Source organism: Sarcophilus harrisii, chromosome 1 (assembly GCF_902635505.1).
Source record: "Sarcophilus harrisii chromosome 1, mSarHar1.11, whole genome shotgun sequence".
NCBI classification, from domain to species: Eukaryota; Metazoa; Chordata; class Mammalia; order Dasyuromorphia; family Dasyuridae; genus Sarcophilus; species Sarcophilus harrisii.
Genome location: NC_045426.1, coordinates 226,213,124 through 226,237,077, shown reverse-complemented (window position 1 = coordinate 226,237,077; position 23,954 = coordinate 226,213,124). Strand labels below are relative to the sequence as shown.

The 23,954-nt window shown below is 33.0% G+C and overlaps 1 protein-coding gene across 2 annotated transcripts in view; it reads left to right on the top strand.

Annotated features, from left to right (window-relative positions):
- Nucleotides 1-21,911, top strand: part of HABP4 (hyaluronan binding protein 4) — a 35,226-nt gene extending 13,315 nt beyond the window's left edge. The window contains exons 4-7 of one of the 2 annotated variants that reach the window (XM_031937694.1): nt 7,615-7,698; nt 13,771-13,945; nt 17,475-17,657; nt 21,550-21,911. In XM_031937694.1, coding sequence (XP_031793554.1) covers nt 7,615-7,698; nt 13,771-13,945; nt 17,475-17,657; nt 21,550-21,606 — 499 coding nt within the window. In that variant the 3' untranslated portion in view covers nt 21,607-21,911. Of the gene's footprint in view, nt 1-7,611; nt 7,699-13,770; nt 13,946-17,474; nt 17,658-21,549 lie in introns of both variants that reach the window. The other variant, XM_031937693.1, reaches the window with a different exon arrangement.
- The last annotated feature ends 2,043 nt before the right edge of the window (nt 21,912-23,954 follow it).

Below are 23,954 nucleotides of genomic sequence, written 5' to 3'. Positions count from 1 at the left end.
GGAAATAGGTCTTCAATTTAAAAGAATATTGTTTCTGCCTCTGGGAAAATCAGATTCGGAAAAGGTGGAAAGTGGAGTTCATAAATAGGGATGAGTTAATGATGATACAAGGTACAGTTCATATTTGTGCCCCCTATATACTCTGAAAGCAAACAGTTTATTTTCTAGCCATCTTTTGGGAAAGCAAAGTGGGATAATAAGAGTACTGAATGCTGACTTCAGAATCAGGAAGAAGGTTAGTTGAACCTTAAAGGAAGAGTTGCTTCCTTTAGACATGTCTTAGCTGTGAGACCCTAATTAACTCACTTCTCCTCTTAAGAGAGCCTTAGTTTGTCAACAAAAGACAAATAGCATCACCTACTTTAAGGTTGTATAAGAAGCAAAGAAAATGATGCATGTGAAATACTTTTTAAGTCTTTGAAAAGCTGTATATAAATGTGAACTATTCTTACTGTCTGGAAGTGTTTTCTTTTCCTAAAAATAGTTTTCCTAGTGGTCTGCTATTTGCGTGTCATTAAGGAGGTTCTAGTTTGAAGACAGATAAGTACTTTTAAGGTATCTGTTTGAAATGAAATTTCTTTCAACTAACATTTGGGTGCCTGGCTCTTGTGCAGTGACATTTTAAGTTCTTTTTTAAAAATTTCACCAAATACTATACAGTTTCATTATTTTAAATCAATAGTTTATTATAATCTGTCAACCAAGTGCTTTTGAGCATCTATTATGTTTCTATATTCCTCAGATTCCTCAGAATTTTTTTTTTTAATAACAAATTATCTAGGGCTTTAAGATTTTCAAAATCCTTTCTTATCACATCGTAGTGGAGTTTAATAATACAAATATAATTATGCCATGATACATGAAAAAACACAGGTTTTGTGAGGTAAAAGGATAATGTCCCTAGTCATACAACTATTTTATGTTATGATTTGAACATAGCTTGCCTGACTCTGAATCCAGTAGATTTCCACTATATCATAGTGCTTCATAGAAACAATTAAGAAAACATAATTAAATTTTCTCAATATTTTTGTAAGTCCATGATATTTTGCTTTGTTTCCTTAAAATTATTTCCAGAGTTCAGATACATTTTTTAAATCAGGGGCAGAAAACTGAAAGAAAAGTCTTTAATGATGTTGGTGCTTTTATTTCACCAGAATTTTAATACTTTTCATGCCTCTCCTTCTGCTTTTTCTGTCTTTCTGTCTTTCATAACAACTGTAACAATATTGAGATACTCCTCAAATGACTTCTTGTAAAAATGGGTATCTTAATATCCTAAGATCCATTATGTCTTGTGATATTTCTGCTTATTGGAAAGAGTAGAACCAGGTATGTTAACTACTTTAGGAAAGGATAAATTGCTTCTATAAGCTAGAAAGTATGTCTATAGATGAAAAAAAAAAATGTGGATGTTGCATGTCTATGGACATCTGGAATTAGATTTCCTAAAATGGTTGCTTTTTTTTTGTGGTTGCTTAGGGAGTCTGGATCTGTGATTTCATCTTAATAAATAGACCTGACTATTTTTAAATTAAAATTTGACTTGTCTATTTGTAGGTTAGAAGGTATGATCTAAACAAGTTTAATTGGGACTTAAATAAAAAGATAATTTTCCAATTTTCTCAAGTTGCAAAACAGAGAAAAATCATTTAGTTAATAGACCATGAGTTTAAAAAACAAAAAAACATTGCATAAATGTAAATTCTGTGCTTGCCAAAAAAAAAAAAAAAAAGAATTGATATTTGCTGTCATATCCAATGGAGAATCCAAATCAGGGAAGGATTCCCATACTACAATAGAAAAGGCAGGTATATTAAGATCAGAGGATCTCAACTCCAGTGCCACCCCTCTTATGTAATAAACTTGTGCTACCTTAATAATTCCCTAGGCCTCCATTTTCTAATCTATAAAATGAGAAGATTGGAGTAGTAGGTGTCCCCAGAGATCCCTTCTAACTCTAGATCCATATGATTACATGATCTCTCTGGACAGTGAAGTCTTCTGGATGCTCATTTACACTTAGCATTGACTTTATATATCAAATCCTGAAACATAATTAAAAATTCCTAAATGAAGTTCATAATTATGCAAAAGAATTTGCCTTCTCTGTCTACACAGAAAACTGATTAGATGAAGAATGCTTATTATCCATAAGATATATAGTTAAACGAATAAGCCATATGTCTTATTTATCATCTCTCTGCAGATAATTCACAGATTTTTATATAATAGATTATTGTCATTCAGTTGTCTGAGTCACATTCCTGACCCCATTTAAGGTTTTCTTGACAAAGATACTGGAATAGTTTGCCATTTCCTTCTCTAGCGCATTTTACAGATGAGGAAACTGAGGCAAACAAGGTGAAGTGACTTGCCCAAGGGTTATAACAGCTAGCAAATATCTGAAGCCAGATTTGAATTCAGGTCTTCCTGATTGCAGGTCTGGCACTCCATCCACTGTACCACCTAGCTAACTCTCCAATAAGACCATGCTGTATATGGACAATGAGCCAGAGTCTGAACTGTGAACAAGTAGAGATAATAATAATTGTCTTTGAAAAATTGAATAGTTTAATGAACTCTAATCATCTCTGTGAAACAAAAGATTCATATTTCTAATTTTTAAAAAAAAGTTGGCTTTTTAATTTTGTCATTTCCTAATTGAACCATTCTTCTAGAATTGCCTCTTGTTACAAAGAAATAGTTAAACGATATAGATCAACCAGTTACCAATGTCTTGACAGCCTATGCAATCCACCACTTTTCTGGTGAGTGGAAATAAAGGTATTTCATCATTGGACTTCTTGGTCAATGTTTTGATCTTGAACTGTGAGGCAATACTGTTGGACTTAGGAAGAACTTGTTTGAATCCTGCCCCAGACCTTAAATCTGTGACCCTGGGTAAGTCCATCAATGTTAAAGATTAGGATTTGTATAGTATAAATGACATTAAAATGTCATCAGAGAAATCGGAAAAAAAGATAGACATACCCATGTATTGAGAGCATAGGATAATTAATTTATAACCCACTCTCAAAAATATCAATATTGTACTTTGCATTTTTATGTTCCTCTATCAGAAACAATTTTATTGAATTTAACATTGACTTAATAGACAAACATTTATAGCTTAGAGATATAAATGTTTAAATTGGCATAGTTCAATCCCCTGTACTCTCCAATACGATTCTCTCTGGTTCCACAATAATTTTTTAATGCTTATATGTAATATATATAAAACAAAGTACAATTTTAGCTAACATTGTGAAATAGATAAGTGATAACCCCTATTCACTCTTGGACAGCTATCTCACTTCTGTAGTAAGCATAGGGAACTTCCTAGAGATATAATCTTTCCACAGTGGAGAAGGTTGGGTTATGGCTTCTTCATTTTAGGCATATGTGGAAGCAGTAACAAGAAAAGCTTGGGTACTACTCAATCCTTTATATAATTCTGCACCTTACTGAAGTGTTCAAAAAAAGATAAGTATTATTTTGTTCAGGTTTCATTTGAAACACAATGTTTTTGAGATTAGTATTAGAATAAATAGGAAAACATTTATTTGAACACTACTCTGTCAGACAAATGATGGGAAATGATAATCTTCAAAAGAAGACATGTAGGCTGTTCACAATCATATGAAAAAATGCTCTAAATCATTAAAATAGAAACACAATTTTTTTTCTGAAGTTTCACTTCTACCCATCGTATTGGCAAGGATGCTGACAAGACAAACATTGCAAATGTTGATGAAGGAGTTGTAGAAAGATAAGCATAGTAACACATTGTTGGTAGAACTTAAACTGGTCTATTGAGGAAAAACAATTTGGAATTATACATTTGAAAAATCACTAAATTACGTAGCCTTTAATCCAGCAATGATTCCATAGAGATCAAAAACAGAGGGAAAACCTCTCATCTGGAAGTATAGAGGCATGATTTTAGAAGCCTTGATCCAAAAGGACATTTTCCATCAATTTGAAAATGGCTGAAGAAATCATGACATAAGTGTATAATCTAATAGTACTGAGCTGTAACAACCCAGAAATATGAAGAATTCAGAGAAATTTAGGCAGACTTAAATGAACTGATGCATACTGAAGTGAGTAGGAGAATAATTTATAAAGTAACCACAATACTAGGAGGAAAACAGCATTAAAAGTCTTCAGAATTGATATCAGTATAGTGACCAATCATGACTTTAGAGTAGTGATACTAAAATTTGCCTCATGTTTCTTGGAAATAGGTAGTTAACTCTTTTAAGGGTGGAATGATGCACAGATTTCTTTAAGGGTGGAATGAAGCACAGATTTTCAGATGTGATCAATTGATATTCTAATTTCTTCTTTTTTCTAATTTCTTTTGATTAACAGAGTGTTTTAGTGGGGATCACTTGTGTCTTTGGGAAGTGACTGATAGTCATGCTGTTATTGGTGAACATCAAAACATTTCAAAGGGAGGAGGAGGAACATCATTTACTAAAGTGCACAATGTTCCCAACTGTAAAAATTTTATTGAAGTCAGTTTTAATTAGTGCTGTGAAGAACCAAATACTGTTTTAACTCAAGTCGACAAGCATTTTTACTAAGTGTCTGCTATATGCCAAGCATAATATGTGTTAAATTCTGGGAATCAAAGAAAGGTGAAAGGCACCTGCTTTCAAGGAAGTCATAGTTTAATGGAGAAAGTAATTTTGTTCATTTTTTGTAATATTTTCCCCAGTTAAATTGAAAACAAAAGAAATATTGTGCATTTGTTTTTAAAATTTTTTGAGTTCTAGATTTTCTCCCTTATTCTTACCCACAATTAAGAAACCACATATGAAATTATACAAAACATTTCCATAAAAGTCAAATTATGAAAAAAAAAATAGAAAATAACTTTTAAACAACTATGTCTTTTCTCTTTCTCAACAATGTTATTCTTCCCATGAAATGTTTTATTGATTAATAATGTCATTATATGTAATCATATACATGTATATGTATATACATATATGTATATACATATACATGTATATGTATATGATTGGAAATAATTTCAGGAAGGAGGCACTGGCCTTAGGGGGAGATCAGGATAGGTGCTATTTGTTTTGCAGAAGGTAGGATTTTATTTGAGATTAAAGAAAGCTAGAAAAACCAGACTATGAAGGAGAGAATTCCAGACATGAGAGACAGAGAGGAAAGGAGTTGGGAGATAGCAAGGAGACAAGTGTTACCAAATCATGGAAGAGAAAGGGAGTAAGATGTAACAAAACTGAAAAAGTAAGAAGGCCCAGATTATGAGGGGCTTTAAATTCTAACAGGAGATTTTATATTTAATCTTGGGGGGGAGGATAGGGAGTCATTGGAATTAACTGAATGGTAGGGGGAAATCAGATATGTGTTTTAGGAAGGTTATTTTGGCAGTTGAGTGGATGATGGGTTGGGGAGAAACTTGAGGTAGGTAGACCAACCAGAAATCTTTTGCAGTAGCCAAAATGTATGTAATGGGATATAATGAGAATCTGCACACTAGGGTTTTAGCAGTGTCAAAGGAGTGGAGGATTATACTAGAGAGATGATAATAATATCCAACATTTATATAGCATTAAGATTTACAGAGTGCTTTACAAATATCTCACTTTATCATCAAAACAACCCTGGGAGAATAGGTATATCCCCATTTTATAGATGGGAAAACAAGCACAGAGATATTAAAAGATCTGCCCAGGGTCACACAGCTAGTTTCTGAGATTGGATTTGAATCAGGTTTTTCTGATTCTAGATTCGGCACTCTATCTATTGTTTGACCTTCCTGCCATGAAGATAATGAAAACAAAATTGATAGGACTTTTAAACAGATTGGATAATGGGGATGGGCTAGCATGAGAAAGAATGAGAAGTGGATGATGACAGACAACAGACACTTAAGTTGTGAGCTTGTGAAGCTGGGAATGATAGTGTTCTCTACAGTAAAAGGAAAGAAAGAAAAACGTTTTAAGGGAAAGATAATGAATTTGAGTAAGACATAATGTCTTGAAGATGTCTGTAAAATATCTGCTTCCAGATGTCTAAAAGACATTTGGGCATGTGAATCCTTGAACTGATGAGATCACTAAGTGAAATCTTATAAAGAGAAGATAATTGAGCCCAATAATAGAGGGTGGACACATACTATCAGCAGGAATGATCTGGATGAATATTCTCTCCTTTACTTAAGAGAATGATCAGACAAGTGAGAATCCAAAGAAATTGTCACAAGAATCTAGAGGGGAGAGTATTAAGAAAATAGGGTAATTGATGGTGTCAAAAATTGTTGAAAGGTTAAGAAGGATTAGGATTGAGAAAGGGCCTTTAGATTTGACAAAAGAGATCACTGGTAACTTTCGGGTGGTTTCAATTGAATGATGAGATTGGCAGCTAGATTGTAGAATTAAGAAGAGAGAGAAAGTAAGTGGAGGTGCTCATGGAGGGCCATTTCAAGGAGTTTATCACAAAAGGAATGAAAGGTAGCAGATAAGGAGAGATCAGAGTGAAATGTTTTTGATAATGGGGAGGGGAGGAATGGGAGTATGTATATTTGTAGAAAGTAGAGAAGTAGCCATAGAGCTGGAAGACTTAGGGAAGATAAGTGAATTGGTAATGATAGAGGAGTAATCTCTTAGAGGAGGTGACATGAAATGTAATCACTTGAGCACAGAAAGGGGTTTCTCTTGATCTGAAAGGCCTTTTTATGACAGATGGGATATTTTTTTTCCAATGAGATGATGGGGGGAAAGGGTAGAGTAGCCAAGGTTTCAGGAAGAATGGAAAGGTTTGGAAGAAGCACTGTGGTGAGTGATTGGACAACTAAGATTAGGGAAGTATAAAAAAAGACTTTCTTCCTGCATTGAGGGCCCAATTGAAATAATTTAATAGAAATTTGAAGTAGATTAATTCAGTCAACATAATTCCATCATTTTCACCATCTCTGTTCCACAGCACATGAGTTGTTTGAATTTTAAATAGAAATGTATATTTATTAGTCTGTATGAGCAAAAATAACATTTCAGAGGTGCTCTTTGTTGACCAGTGATTCTCAAGTTGTTTGAAGTTGACAGACACACTTAAAAATATTTGTTTGTTGCAATATTACCTCTTTTTATTCTCTCCTGTGGATTTTTCTTAAGAGTGTTTTAGTTTAAATCATTTTAAAATTCAGTTGTAGAGTGGAATATAATTTTTATTAATTTTTTCCACTTTAGAAAGTGTATATGAACATCTTTATTCAGAGAGCTTAGTATTTATTTTACATAGCTATATAATCTAATTTTTGTACAGAAGAGAATATTAGATTACAACTTGTTTTCTTAGAATAATTTATTCTTTATGTTTGATTTCAAAGAAATACAATGATCCTTTTGATTTGCAATGGTACTTGCTAAAGTGATCTATAAATATCCAGTGATATAATATGGGAAAATTTTAAATTGCTTCTTAAGAAATCAAGTAAAAATAAATTTGAAAAAATATAACTTGTATTTCTGATTCATCACCTTTATACATACATATATGTACATTATTCATGTGTATATTATTTTGTGGATAACAATAATAATTTTAAATTATGGCCATCTTTTTGTCCAGCAGTGAGTTGGAACAAACTGCTCCTATGGAAGAGACTGCAGAAATAGAAGAGCACCAAGGAGTACCTGAAGGAGAATCTTTGACTAAGTATTGTTTCATTTAAGTATTCTTAATTTGAGTACACTCTCAACATTATTGGTTAATTGATACAATAGAAGAAACTGCTAAAAGAGATAAAAGATAGTCTTTATACTTATTTAATTATTAGCAATATGTATGTTTCAAGGACCAGTGAACCAGCCTTGGATTAACTGAAATCTTTTTTTTTTTCCCATTTATTCATTTATTCCTTGTATCATTTCCTTTTTAGGGGGGGGATAGCAGATTTATATTTTGATTTTCTGTAATTCAAAATTTTGTGGTCATGTTTATATTCCTTTTATTGCTCATTTTTTAGGGAGGTGGCAGCAGATGTGTATTTTGATTTTTCTCTAATTCAAAATTTTGTAGTCATGTTTTTCAGAAACCTACTGAGATCATAACATTTAGTATTGTTAATATCAACATCATCAACATCATCAACAAAATATACATATATATATTCTTTATTCCACAAATATTTTCTAATATATACAATTATATATTATATATATACAATTTCCCTCTATCTCCTCCTACTCCCATAGAAACTCTCCATATCCTAAAGAAAATTAGTTAAGCAAAACCATCACAGCAGCTTTGTCTTGTGGCATATGCAACATTCAGCTTCTATATCCTTTTCCTTTCTACTGAGGCAGATCATATGTTTAATGATGTCCCCTGGAACTAATGATCATCATCTTAAAACCTTTTTCTTTTTTTTTTTTTTTTTTTTTTTTTAACATTACTTGTGAGTTTATTGAAAACTTTCTACAAGTCTCCCCTCTTCCTTTTCCATATGCCTTTTAAATAAATACAATGATTGGCACATAGTAGGCACTTGATAGAAATCCTTATTGACTTGATTTTATGTGCTACTTTCCTTTTTTTAAAAAAATTATTTTCCCCCAGTCACATGTAAAAACAAATTTTAATATATATATTTTTTAAAACTTAAATTCCAAATTCTCTCCCTTCTTCCCTTCCCCTCATTGGGAAGGCAAGCAATTTGATATAGATTATACATGTGCAGTCATGCTTTGGATTCAGGAATTTTGACTTTTATTGTCTTGCCTACCCCCTTCCTCCAGTGACAGCCAAAGGACCCCTGTAATTTCTTTCTGATCACTTGTTTGATGCTCTTAACTTCTGTGGATTGAGAGCTTCAGAACCTACCTTGACTGATTTGAGTCATGCCCAATGCCTACTGCCAGTTTGCTGGGCATTGGTCTATGCTCAACTCTTACTTCTTGTGTGATACACCTTTTCTGCTTCTAAGACAGATTTTTCCAGCTTCTAAGTTGTCTTCAGCTGGAAAATTGTTTTACCTCATCTTTTTTGTTTTGAGATATTATTTTAAATTGTTTGAAAAGAAATTTGAAAGAGCTTAGAAGTTCCTTTCTTCTCCATCATCTTGGCTCTGTCTCCTACATCTTTTCTAATCTTTAGTAACCTTATATCTTGTATTTTCTGTGACTTTTCTGGGAAGTTCTCCTTTTGAATAAAACTTAGTTTTTCATGTTTTAGTTCTTTACAAATGACCCATTAATTACATGTTTAATTGAGCATAAACCCAAAGTTAATAGAATAAACAATGTCTCTGTACAGAGAGTTCTTTCTTCTTGAAAGTTCAGTGAAGCTAGTTGTTTGATGTCTAAATTTCCCACTCAAAGGAAAGGTAGTGGGGAGAAAATAGAAACAGCATTTGCGCAAAAGTTTATCTTATGCATAAGATTCCTCCCCTCCTCCCCCCAATCTCACCATATATCCATGTTTCCTGAAAGCAGACCTGTTTTTCAACATTATAGAACTAAGCAAATATTTAACAATATTGCATAGTAAGTTTGTATTTTGGCATTTTTCCATAAATACTATTAAAGAAGGGCCTGAAATATTTGGCACTTCACAATTCTCTGTTTACTTCTCACTTAAATGCAGCCTGAAATCTTTCTGGTAACATTTGATATAGTCACAGTTGCACTAAATAAATTAAATACCATCTGTTATTATATATTTCATATGAACTGTAGTTTTAAAAAATTGGGGTCAGGATTTTGGAGATATATTTGTTTATAAATTAGAAGGAATAGCCCTTGATGTCACAATTTTCATTAGAATTACCTACTTTTGAAAGGAATTAACTCATAAAGAGAAAAAAAATCTTTTTAATGGAACATTTGTTTTAATTTTCTACTATGAGAAATAATTCATTATTTTTGCTTCAAGGTTTTTTCTTTTTTTTTCCCTTTTCTTTTTTCCTTAACTATGTATGCATGTATGTATGTACTTTTGTTTTATCCAGAGTAGAATATCCCCTTCTTTAATGTATTTGGTCTTGTATTATAGTGAATTTTGCTGCCAACTTGAATATATTGACTTCTTTCATAGGAGACATGCTTTTGTCAGATATGTTGAGGAGAATCATGTTGTCAACTCTGTTGTCTTTTTTTCTTTTCTAGTCATGTCTATTTTCTCTCAACATATTTATACTTTGAAACTTGGTTACATTTACTTTAACATGTATTGGTTTACCTGCCATCTAGGGGAGGGGGCTGGGAGGAAGGAGGGGAAAAGTTGAAACAGAAGGTTTTACAAGGGTCAATGCTGAAAAATTACCCATGCATATATCTTGCAAATAAAAAGCTATAATAATAAGTTTTGGTTATGACTCCTCACCCCCACTCTTTTTTAAAAATGCAAGAACTCTTAGCTGTCTCTTCTCAGTTTTTGCCTCTATTGCTGTCTGTCTGTCTCTCTTCTTTCAGTTCTCCCCCCGCAAAAAAAAAAAAAAAAAAAAAAAAAATGGTGGAACTGTTATATAGCCCCTCATATGGCTGATCCCACTTCTGTTCTCACAGGGGATTTGACTCACTCTGTTTCTGACCAAGACTATATATATGTTCTCCAGGGGCACACAACACATTGGAGCTGCAGTTAGTACAGATATCTAATTGGCTTAGCAACCTATAGCTCAGAACTTGAGAAATTAGTTATATTCACCAGCCTGTCTTTTCAGTAGCACAGATTACAAGCATTTGCCACCATGTCCAGCCCTATGTGGGGTTATGCTTTGGATTCAGGAATTTTGACTTTTATTTATTGTCTTGCCTACACCCCACCCCCCTCCCAGTGAGAGCAAAAAGACCGCTGTAATCTCCTTCTGATCACTTGTTTGATGCTCTTAACTTCTGTTAAGAAGTTTTTATCTTTTGTTTATATGTGATCTTCACTTCTCAATATGTCTCTTTCCTCCCTTAAATATATCAATCCCTTTCAAAAATTAAAACAGAACAATAAGAAAGCTTTGTAAACCTATCAGTCAAGTCTAACAAGAATATCGTTATAAGATTCTTAAGAGTAGGAATTTTCAAGAGGCAAAAGTTTTAATTGTATTTTTATTTCTAACACTGTGCTTGGCACATAATAGATGCTTAATAAATATTGACTTAATATTTTCCCTCCCCATCTCCTCCCAGCAAAGAAACAACCTAGGGGCAGCCAATTGGTGTAGTGGATAGAGCACTAGCCCTAAAGTCAAGAGCCCCTGAGTTCAAATGTGACCTCAGACACTTAACACTTTCTGGCTGTGTGATCCTGGGCAAGTTGCTTAACCCAAATTACATTAGGGGAAAAAAAAAAAGGCAGCCCAGTTACATAAAGCATCCTTACCATTTTAGTCATTTTCTTAGTATAATTTCAAATTCCTTTTAATAGTAGATGAGCCAATTCACAAATCCACAATTAATATTTAATTAAGTAGAAACCTCAAAATATCCAGTGTAATAGTTTATACTTCATTTTATGCAGCATACATGTTCTTAAAAGGTTAGAGGTGTACATTTGATCAATGAAAATGCACCTGAGGGGCAGCTAGGTGGCGCAGTGGATAGAGCACCAGCCCTGAAGTCAGGAGGACCTGAGTTCAAATTTGGTCTCAGACACTTAATACGTCCTAGCTGTATGATCCTGGGCAAGTCACTTAATCCCAACTGTGCCTCAGCAAAAAAAGAAAGAAAGAAAGAAAATGCACCTGAAAAACCAGGTTCATTTTACTTAAGAAAAACTTCCAAAGAATTCTTAGTATTAAAAATTCTTGTCTGCCAATTTTTCTTTTTAAATTCTTAAATTTGGAATTTTGGCATATCATTTTTAGGCATACTTTGAAATCTGCTGTTTCCAAATCTAGAATACATCTCCAAGACTATCAAATGTGTGTTTGTGCTTGCTTTGCTTTCTCTTCTCCCTCTTCTCCTTCTCCCTCTCGAGTGTGTCTGTCTCTGAATTCCAAGATGAGATGGTCATTTACCTAAGAATTTCTGTTATTCTTTTTGTAGCAAACATTTAATCCTTGTTGATGAAATTATCATTTCAAAATAGAAACTTTTGCTCATTCTTCCATAAATTTAAAATGGCATAATTGTGATACTATTGACAATAATATACTATGACATATTTTTTGACTTGTAGTTGCTAATTATGTATTCACTCCTACTGAACATTAGGCCACTGCCAAAACATCTAATAAGGATTCTCTTTAGTGTCATATCAACTGAATAATTCTTAAAACTATTATGGAGGAACTATCATTTTGGCAGTTTTTGGTCTTACTAAGTTGCTTTTGAAATCATGATCTACTTTCAAAGCATTCTAAATATATAATCTTTATCCAATCATCTCTGACAATATTATACTTTATTATTTATCTCTTAAAAACAAGCAAGAAAAAACCGAGAAATCTTTTGTAACATGTATTTCTCAGCGAAAAAGAGTAGAGGAGTTTCTGTGTTAGGTTGGTAAACCCTAGGGAAAAGACTATTATTTGTTCTAAAATTCATGTTCAAAAATACATTTTTTGTCTTATTGCTTTTCTACCTAGTTGGTACTTTCAATTCAGGATCATTTGTTGTACCCAAATAATGTGTAGATAGTATTATGATTTTTAAACACTTTAGTATTTTTTTCTTTTTTGGTTTAATATGTCTAGTTGAAATCAGTGATTTTTCTCAACTGGTGTTTTATTGTCTGTTTAAAAGATTCTTGGATGCATAGAAATCTTTGAACATGTTTTGTGAAATTAACATTATTGTTCTTTGACATTGTAAATAACTTTTAATATTTTATTTTTCTTCTTCCCAGCCTTCTATTGTGAAATCATTTAGAATGTATGCTGTGTTAACATTCTTCATAATGGGACCTCTCACATTTATTTTGTGTTTAATAGTTTTCTTCCTTTATGGTAGCTTTTATTTTTCTTTTCATTCTTTTTTTGAATTTTCATTTTTTATTTTTAACATTCATTTTAAAAAATTTTGAATTCCATATTCTCTCTTCTGCCTACCCCCCACCCATTGATAGGGCAAGCAACATGATATCAATTATACATGAGAAATCGGGAGCCAAAAAAAAAAAAAGGAAGAAAAATAAAGTGGGGGGAAAAAAGTATGATTCAGTCTGCACTGAGTTCTAATTGCTGGGTTTATAAAATCTGCAAATTATTTACCCTTCCAGCTTTGTTGTATTTCCTGATATATTATCCCTAATCTCTAGACCTAATAACACAGAATCATAAAATTTTAGAGACAGAGGTGCTTTTAGTTTGATGTTTTTTAATAATAGCCTATGAAGTATCCCAGTAATTTCTCATTTTTGCAGACTCTAGTCTATTTTGTCCATTTAGTACATTCTTTTTAAAACATACATTATTCTCAAGAGAATCTTGAAAAAAGCATACATTTTAAGTTCAGTTTTTATTTCACATGTGTGGTTAATTTTTATTAATTTTATGGGGGGGGGCATTTTATGCAGTCTATCTTGAGAATGGGTATTTGTGACATTGTCATGGAGTTCATATTATTTCTATATTCATTATATCACCTGAAGACAAAATAGTAACTATGATAAGAAAGCATGAAAAACAAAAATTCAATGGGAAATTATAATTAAACATTCCCCCCCATATTAGCTTATGCATAATGTTTGTGATGATTAATATGTGAATAGTTGGCCAAATAAAATATCACTTTTCCTTTCTTTTTTGATATATCACTAATTAATTTCATCTTTGCAACTATAAATTTTTAGAGTTGCTGAAGTTGGGGAACTAGTAGAAGAATCTCAAGTTCAAGAAATGACCTTAGATGAATGGAAAAACCTCCAAGAGCAAAATCGACCAAAGCCTGAATTCAACATCCGGAAGCCTGAATCCACTGTTCCTTCCAAAGCAGTGGTGATTCACAAGTCAAAATATAGAGATGATGTAAGTATTGCCTTTTAACTGTAGAGACAATTCTAATTTTTTTCATGTTGGGAAACGTGCTTCTTTTTTTCTGACAAGTTAGCATTAATAGCATTTCATTCTTTTTTAAAAATCACTTATAAATTCTTTAAAAAAAATTTATGATATCTGTTGGAGTCAGAGAGCTTAGGTTCAAATTCTACCTTCAGTATTTATCATCTATGTGACATTAGGCAAATCACTTACTTTTTTGAACTCTAAAATAAGAGGGCTAGACTAGATGATTGCCAAGATTCCTTCTGCTTGAAATTCATCACACTCGGGTTTCGTCCCTGCTTCCTTTACACAAACGCGCTCTCCCTTGTATAAAAAAGCATAAAAGAGAGGGAAAAAAACAATTCATCAAAATCAAGCAACCAAGCTTGACAAATATGTATTGCCTATTATCCATACAGTATATATTTAAAAAGACAAATCATCAAATGGACATAGTGACTCATATTTTCATTATTCCTTATAAGTAGTTTTTCTTACTGAAATCTTGAGTCATATGGCTCTTATGAGATTTAACACACGTGGATGTGAAACTTTCTATATCTAGGGGCACAGAGAAGGGTATGAGGTACAATCAGAATAGCCTTGCCGTAGTGTCTGTGGAAGGAAGTGAGTGACATTGGAAAGACAGATTGGAACCAGATTATGGGGAGACTCCAAATGCCAAAAAGGCATAATATTTGATCATAAATCTAATAGAGAGTTATTGGAGTTTACTGAGTGAAGAAATGACAATGGTCAGATCTGTACTTTAGGAAAATTACTTTTTTACTAGGGCAACTAGATGGCTAAGAGCACCACCAGTTCTAGAGTCAGGAAGACAAGTTTAAGATCTTGTCTCAGATACTTACTGGCTTTGTGATCCTTGGACAAGTCACTTACTCCGTTTACCTCAGTTTCCTTATCTGTAAAATGAGCTGGAGAAGGAAATGACAAACCACTCCATTATCTGTGACCAGAAAACCCCAAATGAGGTCATGGAAGTGCCAGAGGTGACTGAAATGACTAAACAACAATAATTGTTACTACTATTACTGCTGCTACTAGAACTCTCTTTTTTTTCTTTCCAGCTGTGTACTCATTTTGTAGAGGCTACAGAATACTATATTTCCCTGTAAAGTAAATTTGTGTACTAATTTTGAAGATAGAAAAACTTTAGGTGGTTTTTTTTTTTTTTAAAGGCCAATGGTTTTATAGTTAGACGGTTGTCTTGATGTTCAGTTTTATAAATCCTTTTTGTTTGGGGATATGAGGAATTAAAATTTCTTCCAGGGTAAAAAATGTGTTTAGAATATAATATGTAGCAGGTGATATTTGGAAAAATACTACTTCAGAAATTCCTGCTCCTTAATATGAACCAATGTTTTATCATTCAAGATGTGTCTGGAATATGAACTCGAATCCTTAAATCTTACCCAAAAGAAACAGGATAGGTAAGGGATGTGGGTGTGTGACATGGAATGGAATAGCATTACATATTAAGAAGATAAACTCATACAGTAAGTTCAGGAAATAGTTGGAAGCATGGTGAAATGCATTAGCCTGAGGATGAACAGTGTCAGCAGTGGCAAACAGGATTGATAACTGTCATCTGGATATAAATTACAGATCCCTTGGACAGAAAGTTTATGTTAGAATTAAATCATAGGAAACTTTCAGGTATTCTAGGTGCTTGTTGCAGCTGAAATTTAAACTTAATGATCATTTGATCTTTCAAAAGATAGAGGAACTAATGAAAAAAAGCTTGATTTCTGGGGTAGAGATGAAGCCTGCTGGGATGGAGAGGAGAGAGAGGGAGGGTGTCTTAGCATTTATGAAAGAGAAGAAAGCCAGGTGCTGTCAGGCAGGGTCTTAGATTAGGTGAGATCATGTATTAGAGGGTTTAGAGAAAAGAAGGCCTGCTCTTGTGGTCTAAAACTTCAGCGGGGGAAAAGTTCTGTTGAATAGAGAACTTGACAAAAGAAATGAATGTAAGGATAGAGGGAACTCTTTTTAAAAATTTTTCAAAAAACAAGCAGAAAAATAATATGCAACTGAAGATGATAAATACAAAGAAAGATCCAGTTGTATAAGAAAAGTGAGGTATGTTAAAGCTCAAATGAGGAAATTAAAGGAATTTGAAATGAATAGAAGTTTATGAGGAAAGTTAAGTACAACAAAAAGATCTTTCCTTATAAGCCATATTATGGGGAAAAGAGTCAAATAGAAAGGAATGGATGGGATAGTAGTAGTGAACAACAGAAAAGATGGAACTGACCTGTCCTGTATATATGCATGTGAACATATGTGCATATGCAGGAGAAGGATCCCTGGGAAATGAAAAGGATAGAACAAATATAACTGGGAAATAAACTGGTAATATTAAAAAATCTCTAGTTCTAGTTTCTATTGACTGCAATTCTGGAGTGATGTAATAGTAGATCACATGTTATTCAGTATTTTTTATTTTTTTGCTGAGGCAATTGGGGTTAAGTGACTTTCTTAGTGTCATATAGCTAGGCGGTGTTGTGTCTGAGGCCAAATTTGAACTCATTCTCCTGACTTCAGGGATGGGGCTCTATCCACGTGCCACCTACCTGCCCCAATTACTTTTTTTTTTTTTTTTTTTGCTGAAGCAATTGGGATTAAGTGACTTTTGTCCAGGGTCACACAGCTAGGACATGTTAAGTGTCTGAGGCTAGATTTGAACTCGTGCTCCTGACTTTAGGGTTGATGCTGTATCTACTGTACCACCTACCTGCCCTCAGTATTAAGTATTTATTAAATAACTGTTCTTGAATAAAGTATACTTCTAGCATAATATATATTAGATTTATAGGATACACTTAAAACAATATTTATAAATAGGAAATAAATTTAAAATTTTTCTTTTAAGATAGGAATTGAAATATTTAGAATGATATAAATATACATGGATATTTAAACATTTGATGCTGACGCTGTCTGATTTTAGAATGACAGGTTAGGGGGAAACAAAGGGAAATTGTAGTATTGTATTATTTGTATTAGTAATACAAATAAATTGTATTACAATTTATTCCTTAATTAAAATAGCAACAGAAAAGATTGAAGATATAATTGTACAAACTGTACAGATACATTTTTTGAAAATTTATGCAATTTTCACTGTTTTTGTTGTAGTTTGCTTGCAATTTATTTTGCTTCTCTTTTTACTGGTTCAATTTTGATTTTCTTGTGTGGCATGATAATTGTATAAATATGTATGTATATATTGGATTTAACATATTTCTACCCTCTTAAACATATATTGAACTACTTGCCATCGAGGGGAAGGCATATGGGAGAAGGGGCAGGGGGAATTGAAACACAAAAGTTTTGCAAGGGCTAATGTTGAAGATTCTGTCCATGTATATGTTTTGAAAAATAAAAAACTTCAATAAAGAAAAAAAATCTCATGCATAATGTGTTTTGCTTAGTGTGATAGAATTAGATGGATTTGAAGGTATAAATTTTTTAACCCTTTGATACCTTTTAGATGATAAAGGATGACTATGAGGATGACACCCATGTTTTCAGAAAAGCAGCCAATGACATCACATCCCAGTTGGAGATTAATTTTGGTAATCTGCCTCGTCCTGGACGTGGAAGCAGAGGTGGTACACGAGGTCGAGGAAGAATCAGGAGGGTGGAAGAATCTGGATCAAGACCAGAAGTTGTGGTAGGTGTTGTGTTAATTTAATGAGTACTGAATTATTTTGTAAAGCTTGAGAACATTGATCAACATTTCTGTGTGTGTGTGTGTGTGTGTGTGTGTGTGTGTGTGTGTGTGTGTAGCTCAACTCCTTAATTAAAATAGTGACGAATCCTTTAATATTAATCTCCAAGTTATCTTTACATTTTATACCTTTTCTTTCTTTCCTAATTGTCTGACGTTTCAAAAGAAGGCACCAGATATGATTCAAACTGTATTTTTATGTGCCTGATAATAATTTCAGCCCTAGTTATAAGGAGTCCAAGAATTCTTGAAGAATAAGCAAAACTCATTCCTTTCTCAAATTAAATGAAAACTTCAAGCTTGATAGCAAATCATGTTAGCTAGGGTATCCTTACTGATATATAAAATAGGTTAATGGTTACTATAATTAATAGCTTCTATTATGTTATACTGCCACCTTGTGGTGGGTATCTTGCAATACAATTTATGAACTTTCACCATGCTAATTGATATGTTAGCTATAGACTATAAAACATATTAACACTTTTTTTTGACAACGTTTGAGTAAAAGAAGAGAGGTATTAAAGGTAATCATAAGATCCCAATTAGAAATATAGTATCGAAATGAAAAATGCTTCCTTTGTAATACTATTTCAGTACTAAATAATTTTGAATCTTAGAATTAGAAAAACTATCAGCAAGCCTGACTTCCCACCTAGTCCCAGAATAGTGCATAACTGAATTATTTAGCATTTGCTTGAATATAATACTGGTTAATTTTACTGGTTAGGTAATTACATCCCCAAGTATCTTAAATTTTATCTTGGAGCAAAGCAGTAATTGTTGTTAAGCATTTTTAATTGCACTGAGAATAAATGGACAAATGACCTTAGATAAAAATGTATGATTTTTATTCAGTTTGATTTACCTGTAGGCCTCATTTTTTGTCTTCTGTAGCTACAAAATAAGTTTTATCTCTGGTCCTTGAGGTAGCCCTTTAGGCATTTAAAGAGAGCTATCATGCTTTCTTCCTCAGTCTTTGCCCAGTAGTTCTCCTTTCCAAATACTTCATCCACCCATCCCCAATTCCTTGAGTTTTTCTTGTGATGACATAATTACAAGTCTTCTCATCATTCTGTTTTCCTTTGACATATTGACTTGTACACAAGTGCCAGCCTGAATTGGGCTCATGAGAGGACTGTTAAATTTATAGTATGGACATTTATACTTTGGAAATACCCAAATACTACAAATAATGACTTGAATTTATTTTGTTTTTTTGTGTAGACTTCTAGACTCGTCTTCAGCAGCAGTGATTAAAAACATAAAGTAGTAGCTTCAAGACCTTTATTTTTTGCCCAATACTCTTCCATCTATCGTTTATGTTATTATCTTCGTTTTGTAGTACCTGTGATTGTGATTTAGATAAGTATACTATATTGATGATTACTTGTAGGCAATGTTGTAGAAAAGTTTCTGGGTTAGTTATAATTGGTACTGAATGGTCTTCGATGTGCTGTCTTAATTCTTAGAATGTACTAAAAAAAAAAAATCTTTTTAGTCTTTTTCGCTTTTGAGCACATCCTAGAATTTGATAAAATTTCATTGTCAAGTTCTCTTATCATTTAAAATATTCCTCTTCTGAAATTTAAATGTTTTCCATTTACCAAGTACTGTGGCACCTCTTTAGTTTGCCATAGTTTAGCAATTAAAACTTTTAGTTTGGAGTCAGATGAATTGAACTTATTGCGCATACCCACCAAAGTGTTCTCCCTAAAGTTTATTTATTCAGGTTTTAAGTGAGATTATTTTATCTTACTTTGGAATCCTATTATATGGTGATAATTTTAGTGTTCTTTCTCCTTGAAACAAAAATAAAATTAAGACTTACAAAGTCATATCTGTCAGTAAACATTAAGCACTTTCTTTGCATCAAGTACTGTATTAAATAAGCTGGGAATTCAAAGGAAGAAAAAAAAAAAAAAGCCCGGACTCTCAAAATAAAAATAACCCCTCAGTATTGTCCATGCTAATTAGGATTCAAATTCAAAAGGATATCAATGTGTTACTGAGCTTTACCTCACTGGGCTTCATTTTTTGAATTATCTTTTAGATCTCTTATAGCTCAAGTATTTTGTAGTTTAGGCCTTTTCTTGATCCCAATATAATTTATCTTTACTAGCTTTTGTAGTATTTGTAGCAATCCCAAGGTTTATTCTGATCTTTTTTCCCCTGACTTTTTTTTTTTTTCTTATTTATTATAATAACTTTTTATTGATAGAACCCATGCCAGGGTAATTTTTTACAACATTATCCCTTGCACTCACTTCTGTTCCAATTTTTCCCCTCTCTCCCTCCATCCTCTCCCCTAGATGGCAAGCAGTCCTATATATGTTAAATATGTCACAATATATCCTAGATACAATGTATGTGTGCAGAACCAAACAGTTCTCTTGTTGCACAGGGAGAATTGGATCAGAAGGCAAAAATAACCCGGCAAGAAAAACAAAAATGTTTACATTCATTTCCCAGTGTTCTTTCTTTGGGTGTAGCTGCTTCTGTCCATCATTGATGAATTGAAACTGAATTAGGTCTCTGTCCCTGACTTTTTTTTTTTTTTTTTTTTGCCGAGCCTCAATTGCCTTTTCTTTTATAGGTCTTTTAAAACTGAGTCAATTAAGTACTTTTTTCCATCTCACTTTCTTTCTTATCAGAATCATTTTACATTACCAGAATGTTTTTGTTTTTTTTTTTTTTTTTTTTTTTTTTTTTTTTTTGGAGGGTTGCTTATTTTTCTTGAATTAACTTCTCTGCTATAGCCTTGGAATTCTTTCTTTTAAAAATAAATGTTTTATTGATGCTTTTAAAAAATATTGCTGTCACTTCCAATGACTCTATAGAATACTCTTAGAACACAGAAGTATACAAATGAATTAAAATAGGGATCACATCCAAAATGTATGCCACATTCCATAACTTTTTATCTATCATCAGGGTGTTTTAAGTTACTTAAAAAGCAAAAAGTATGAGACACTCTTTTTGGTGGAAGGAATAATTGTTTGAATGGGAGGAAGGACAGAGTTGATGGAAAAGGTTGGGAGAAGAGATTTTTTTCTTGAAGGATTTTTCTTGAAGGATCTATAGAGATGATCCATGTGATTTTAGGCCTTCTTTAGTGTGAAACAAGCACACAAAAGATTTTGGAAAGTTGCAGTCATATGTAAAGGAGTTGGTATTTACTTTTTCTCTCTGCCTTTTTTCCCAAAGAGTCTGGAGGATCTGTTACTTAGATGTCCTCTCAAATCAGGAAGGAAAAAGGCCTCTGCTCTCCCAAGCTTTTGTACCAACTCTGCCTCTCTTGTAGAGGCTTGCATTGGGGAAGAACCACTCACTCTTCCAGGGAGGAAAGTCTCACTTAAGCAGCACACACAAAATGCTTCTGGGTTTTGAGTATTCAAAGTTAAAAATAATCACTGGATTTGATTTCTTTCATTGCTATGGATTTCTTTTATCTATGACTTTTTTATGTTCAGATACATACACATGCCTGGAGGCAATCATCACTGGAATCAGGAATTCTTAACTTCTCATTCCCCTACCCTTTTCCATTCAGCTATTGGAAAAAACTGAAGTCATGTTTATGGAAAAGTTTCTCTATTCTTTCTTTCTTCATACCTAGAGCTACTTTTATAAAAGTTTTCATGTTGTGTGCATATACTCTAGATCCTTTCTACTTTGTACATCTTATTTCTTAGTCCATTATGAACACGTTCCCAGGTGGCTGAGACCGGGACTTCACTTATTTTAGAATTCCCATTCCAATGACTTGTAATGTGTTCCTCTTAATTAGATGGACAACATGCTAATTTTGAGAAAATTTCTTTTTCTTTTATAGACACAAATCATTGCTCCAAACCCAGATGACCCTGAAGACTTTCCTGCTTTAGCTTGAAAGAGCCCTCGTTTAACAGCATCATAAAGTAGCTTTGGCACAGCTATGGGAAAAAAAAAAAAAAGACTTTCCTTGCTATGGGGAAGAGGGATAGTCTGAATCTATGAAAACAATAGAAGTTGCTTTTTTCCCCTTGTAGTGTGAACTTGTTGCACTTTTTGATTTGGGAGTTTGAGGTAGGTGCAATCCAGAGATTCCTAGAGCATGAGGTTCTGGGGTCATTAAGAACCTTCTGCAAGAAGGTGAAGGGATGATGATCATTGTTATACTCAAGGGATTTCAAATAAAGTTCAAGAATGATGTTTAAGATGTGTATATAGAGAATATATTGAAAAATTTTCACCAAACTAAGAGTAATATCAGCTATAAATTATAATAGTCCATTGTTCAGGCTACATAAAGCCCTGTAGATACTTGAAGGTTTATTTCCCTTCAATATTAAATTATATATAACTTGGACAAACTTAAAAATAGAGACCAAAAAAAATAATAAAATACAATTAAATTAATGGTTTTTCTTATGTATTTGTAAATGTTATATCTCCTAAATGTTTTTAGTTTTAGATTTTTTTTTTTCATTTGCCAAGTTAACTTTCAACTCTATCCTAAAAGACACTTTAAATTTTCTATTATGCAAATATTGGTCACTACCTCATGACATGCCAAATTTTTCAAAGAGGTCAGAGATGATTGGGCTTCAGAAGGGAGGAAAAAGACCAAACCCAGGTAGGCTGTAGCTTTTAACAGTGCCTTGATTCACGTGGTATTTTCAATAATGTTATGTCTTGAAAGCCAAGAAAATTTACTTAATGCACGTATGAAAATGTTTGCATGGTCTCTAGCCTGGGGAAGAGTAAATTAAGTTTGATGTGTGTGTATGTACACACACACACACACACACACATCTAATGTTACCTATTGAGCCTGCAAAAAATAGGGGAAAGGAAAAGATGATAAAGGAGAAAATAGGTTGGTTGGTAGCAATGACAAAATTTATCATATTTGTGATAGTTTTTGCTCCCTATAGTTTTATTGCTGCCTCCTGGAGTCCATGCTACCCCAAGTTGATGCTACAGAAGATGGGAAAATCATTACCTGCTACTGTCTCCCAGCCTCCTTTATTCTGATCCCTTTCATAAAATTCAGCAAGATTCATTGATGTTTTTGCCATAACAGGGAAGAATGTGAATGAAACTACTTAATATTCCTCCTTTATTCTTCAGCATTATATAGGTAAAAAGAAGAGGATGTCAAATTTCTATTCAGTAAACAAAAACGTGTATGGAGCTATATTAAAATTCAGTTATTCAGAATGTTTTAAAATGATAATCTAGCTTACCTATTTTTAGTCCCTAGATATTAAATTCATATTTGGGTACTCTAAAACCTAGCTTACCTATTTTTAGTCCCTAGATATTAAATTCATATTTGGGTACTCTAGGATATGTTAACAGATTTTGTATTATTTCCTGCATTTGGTAAACCCACAACAAAATGACTGCTAAGATGAAATAAAAAAATCTAGAAGGATGAATGTCCCATTCTGGATTACCCATAATCATCTTGTAGGAACAGTACTATTCCAATTCATAAAGTTGTCAAGGCTCTCCTTGCCTTGTCTCAGAATTGACTGATAAAAGCCCTGTGGATGTAGGTTATATGTGCTCATCTACTTGACCTCCATTTAGCCAAAATGCTATATGCTTTTCAAACCTTAAAATGTTGTGCCATGCAGTTTTTTCTCAGATGGCAGACTTTGCCCATAGCCTTGGAACAAATGTAATTTGGGGGAATCATGCTTTTCAAAAATGCCTGTTGTCTCATTTGAGTTTTTTCATGTATTCTGTTAAACTAGGGCTAGCCAGCTGGGTATGTAAACAAGAATTATATGTATACAATGGTTTTGTTTTAATTTTCTAGTCTACTATGATGAACTGTCTGGTTCCCAGGGAAAATCCGAAAGCAGGGAAATTTTTATTCATTACTTTATTTGTAGCAGTAGAGGATGGTCTATGAGGAGGAATAAGAATTTAGCTGTATATATTTGTCATATTTTTTTTTTTAGCCTCTACGTGGGTTTGAAAACAGATCTGTCACTTGCCAACCTATTTCTAGGTCAGCTGGTAATGTTTTTCTTTTTACAACACAAGAAAAAGGCAAAGTTTCCCAGGAGGGCATATCATTGGATACTGTCATGTCTATTTCCTAAAATAGTTTTTATCAAAGTGATCTAGAAACCCTTCAGGCTTTTAAAAGTTGTAGCAGTAGAATTCAAAAGTACACTAAAAGGGAAATGGTTTGGATTAAAATAACAATGCAAAAACTGCAATCTACATCAAGGGTGCTTT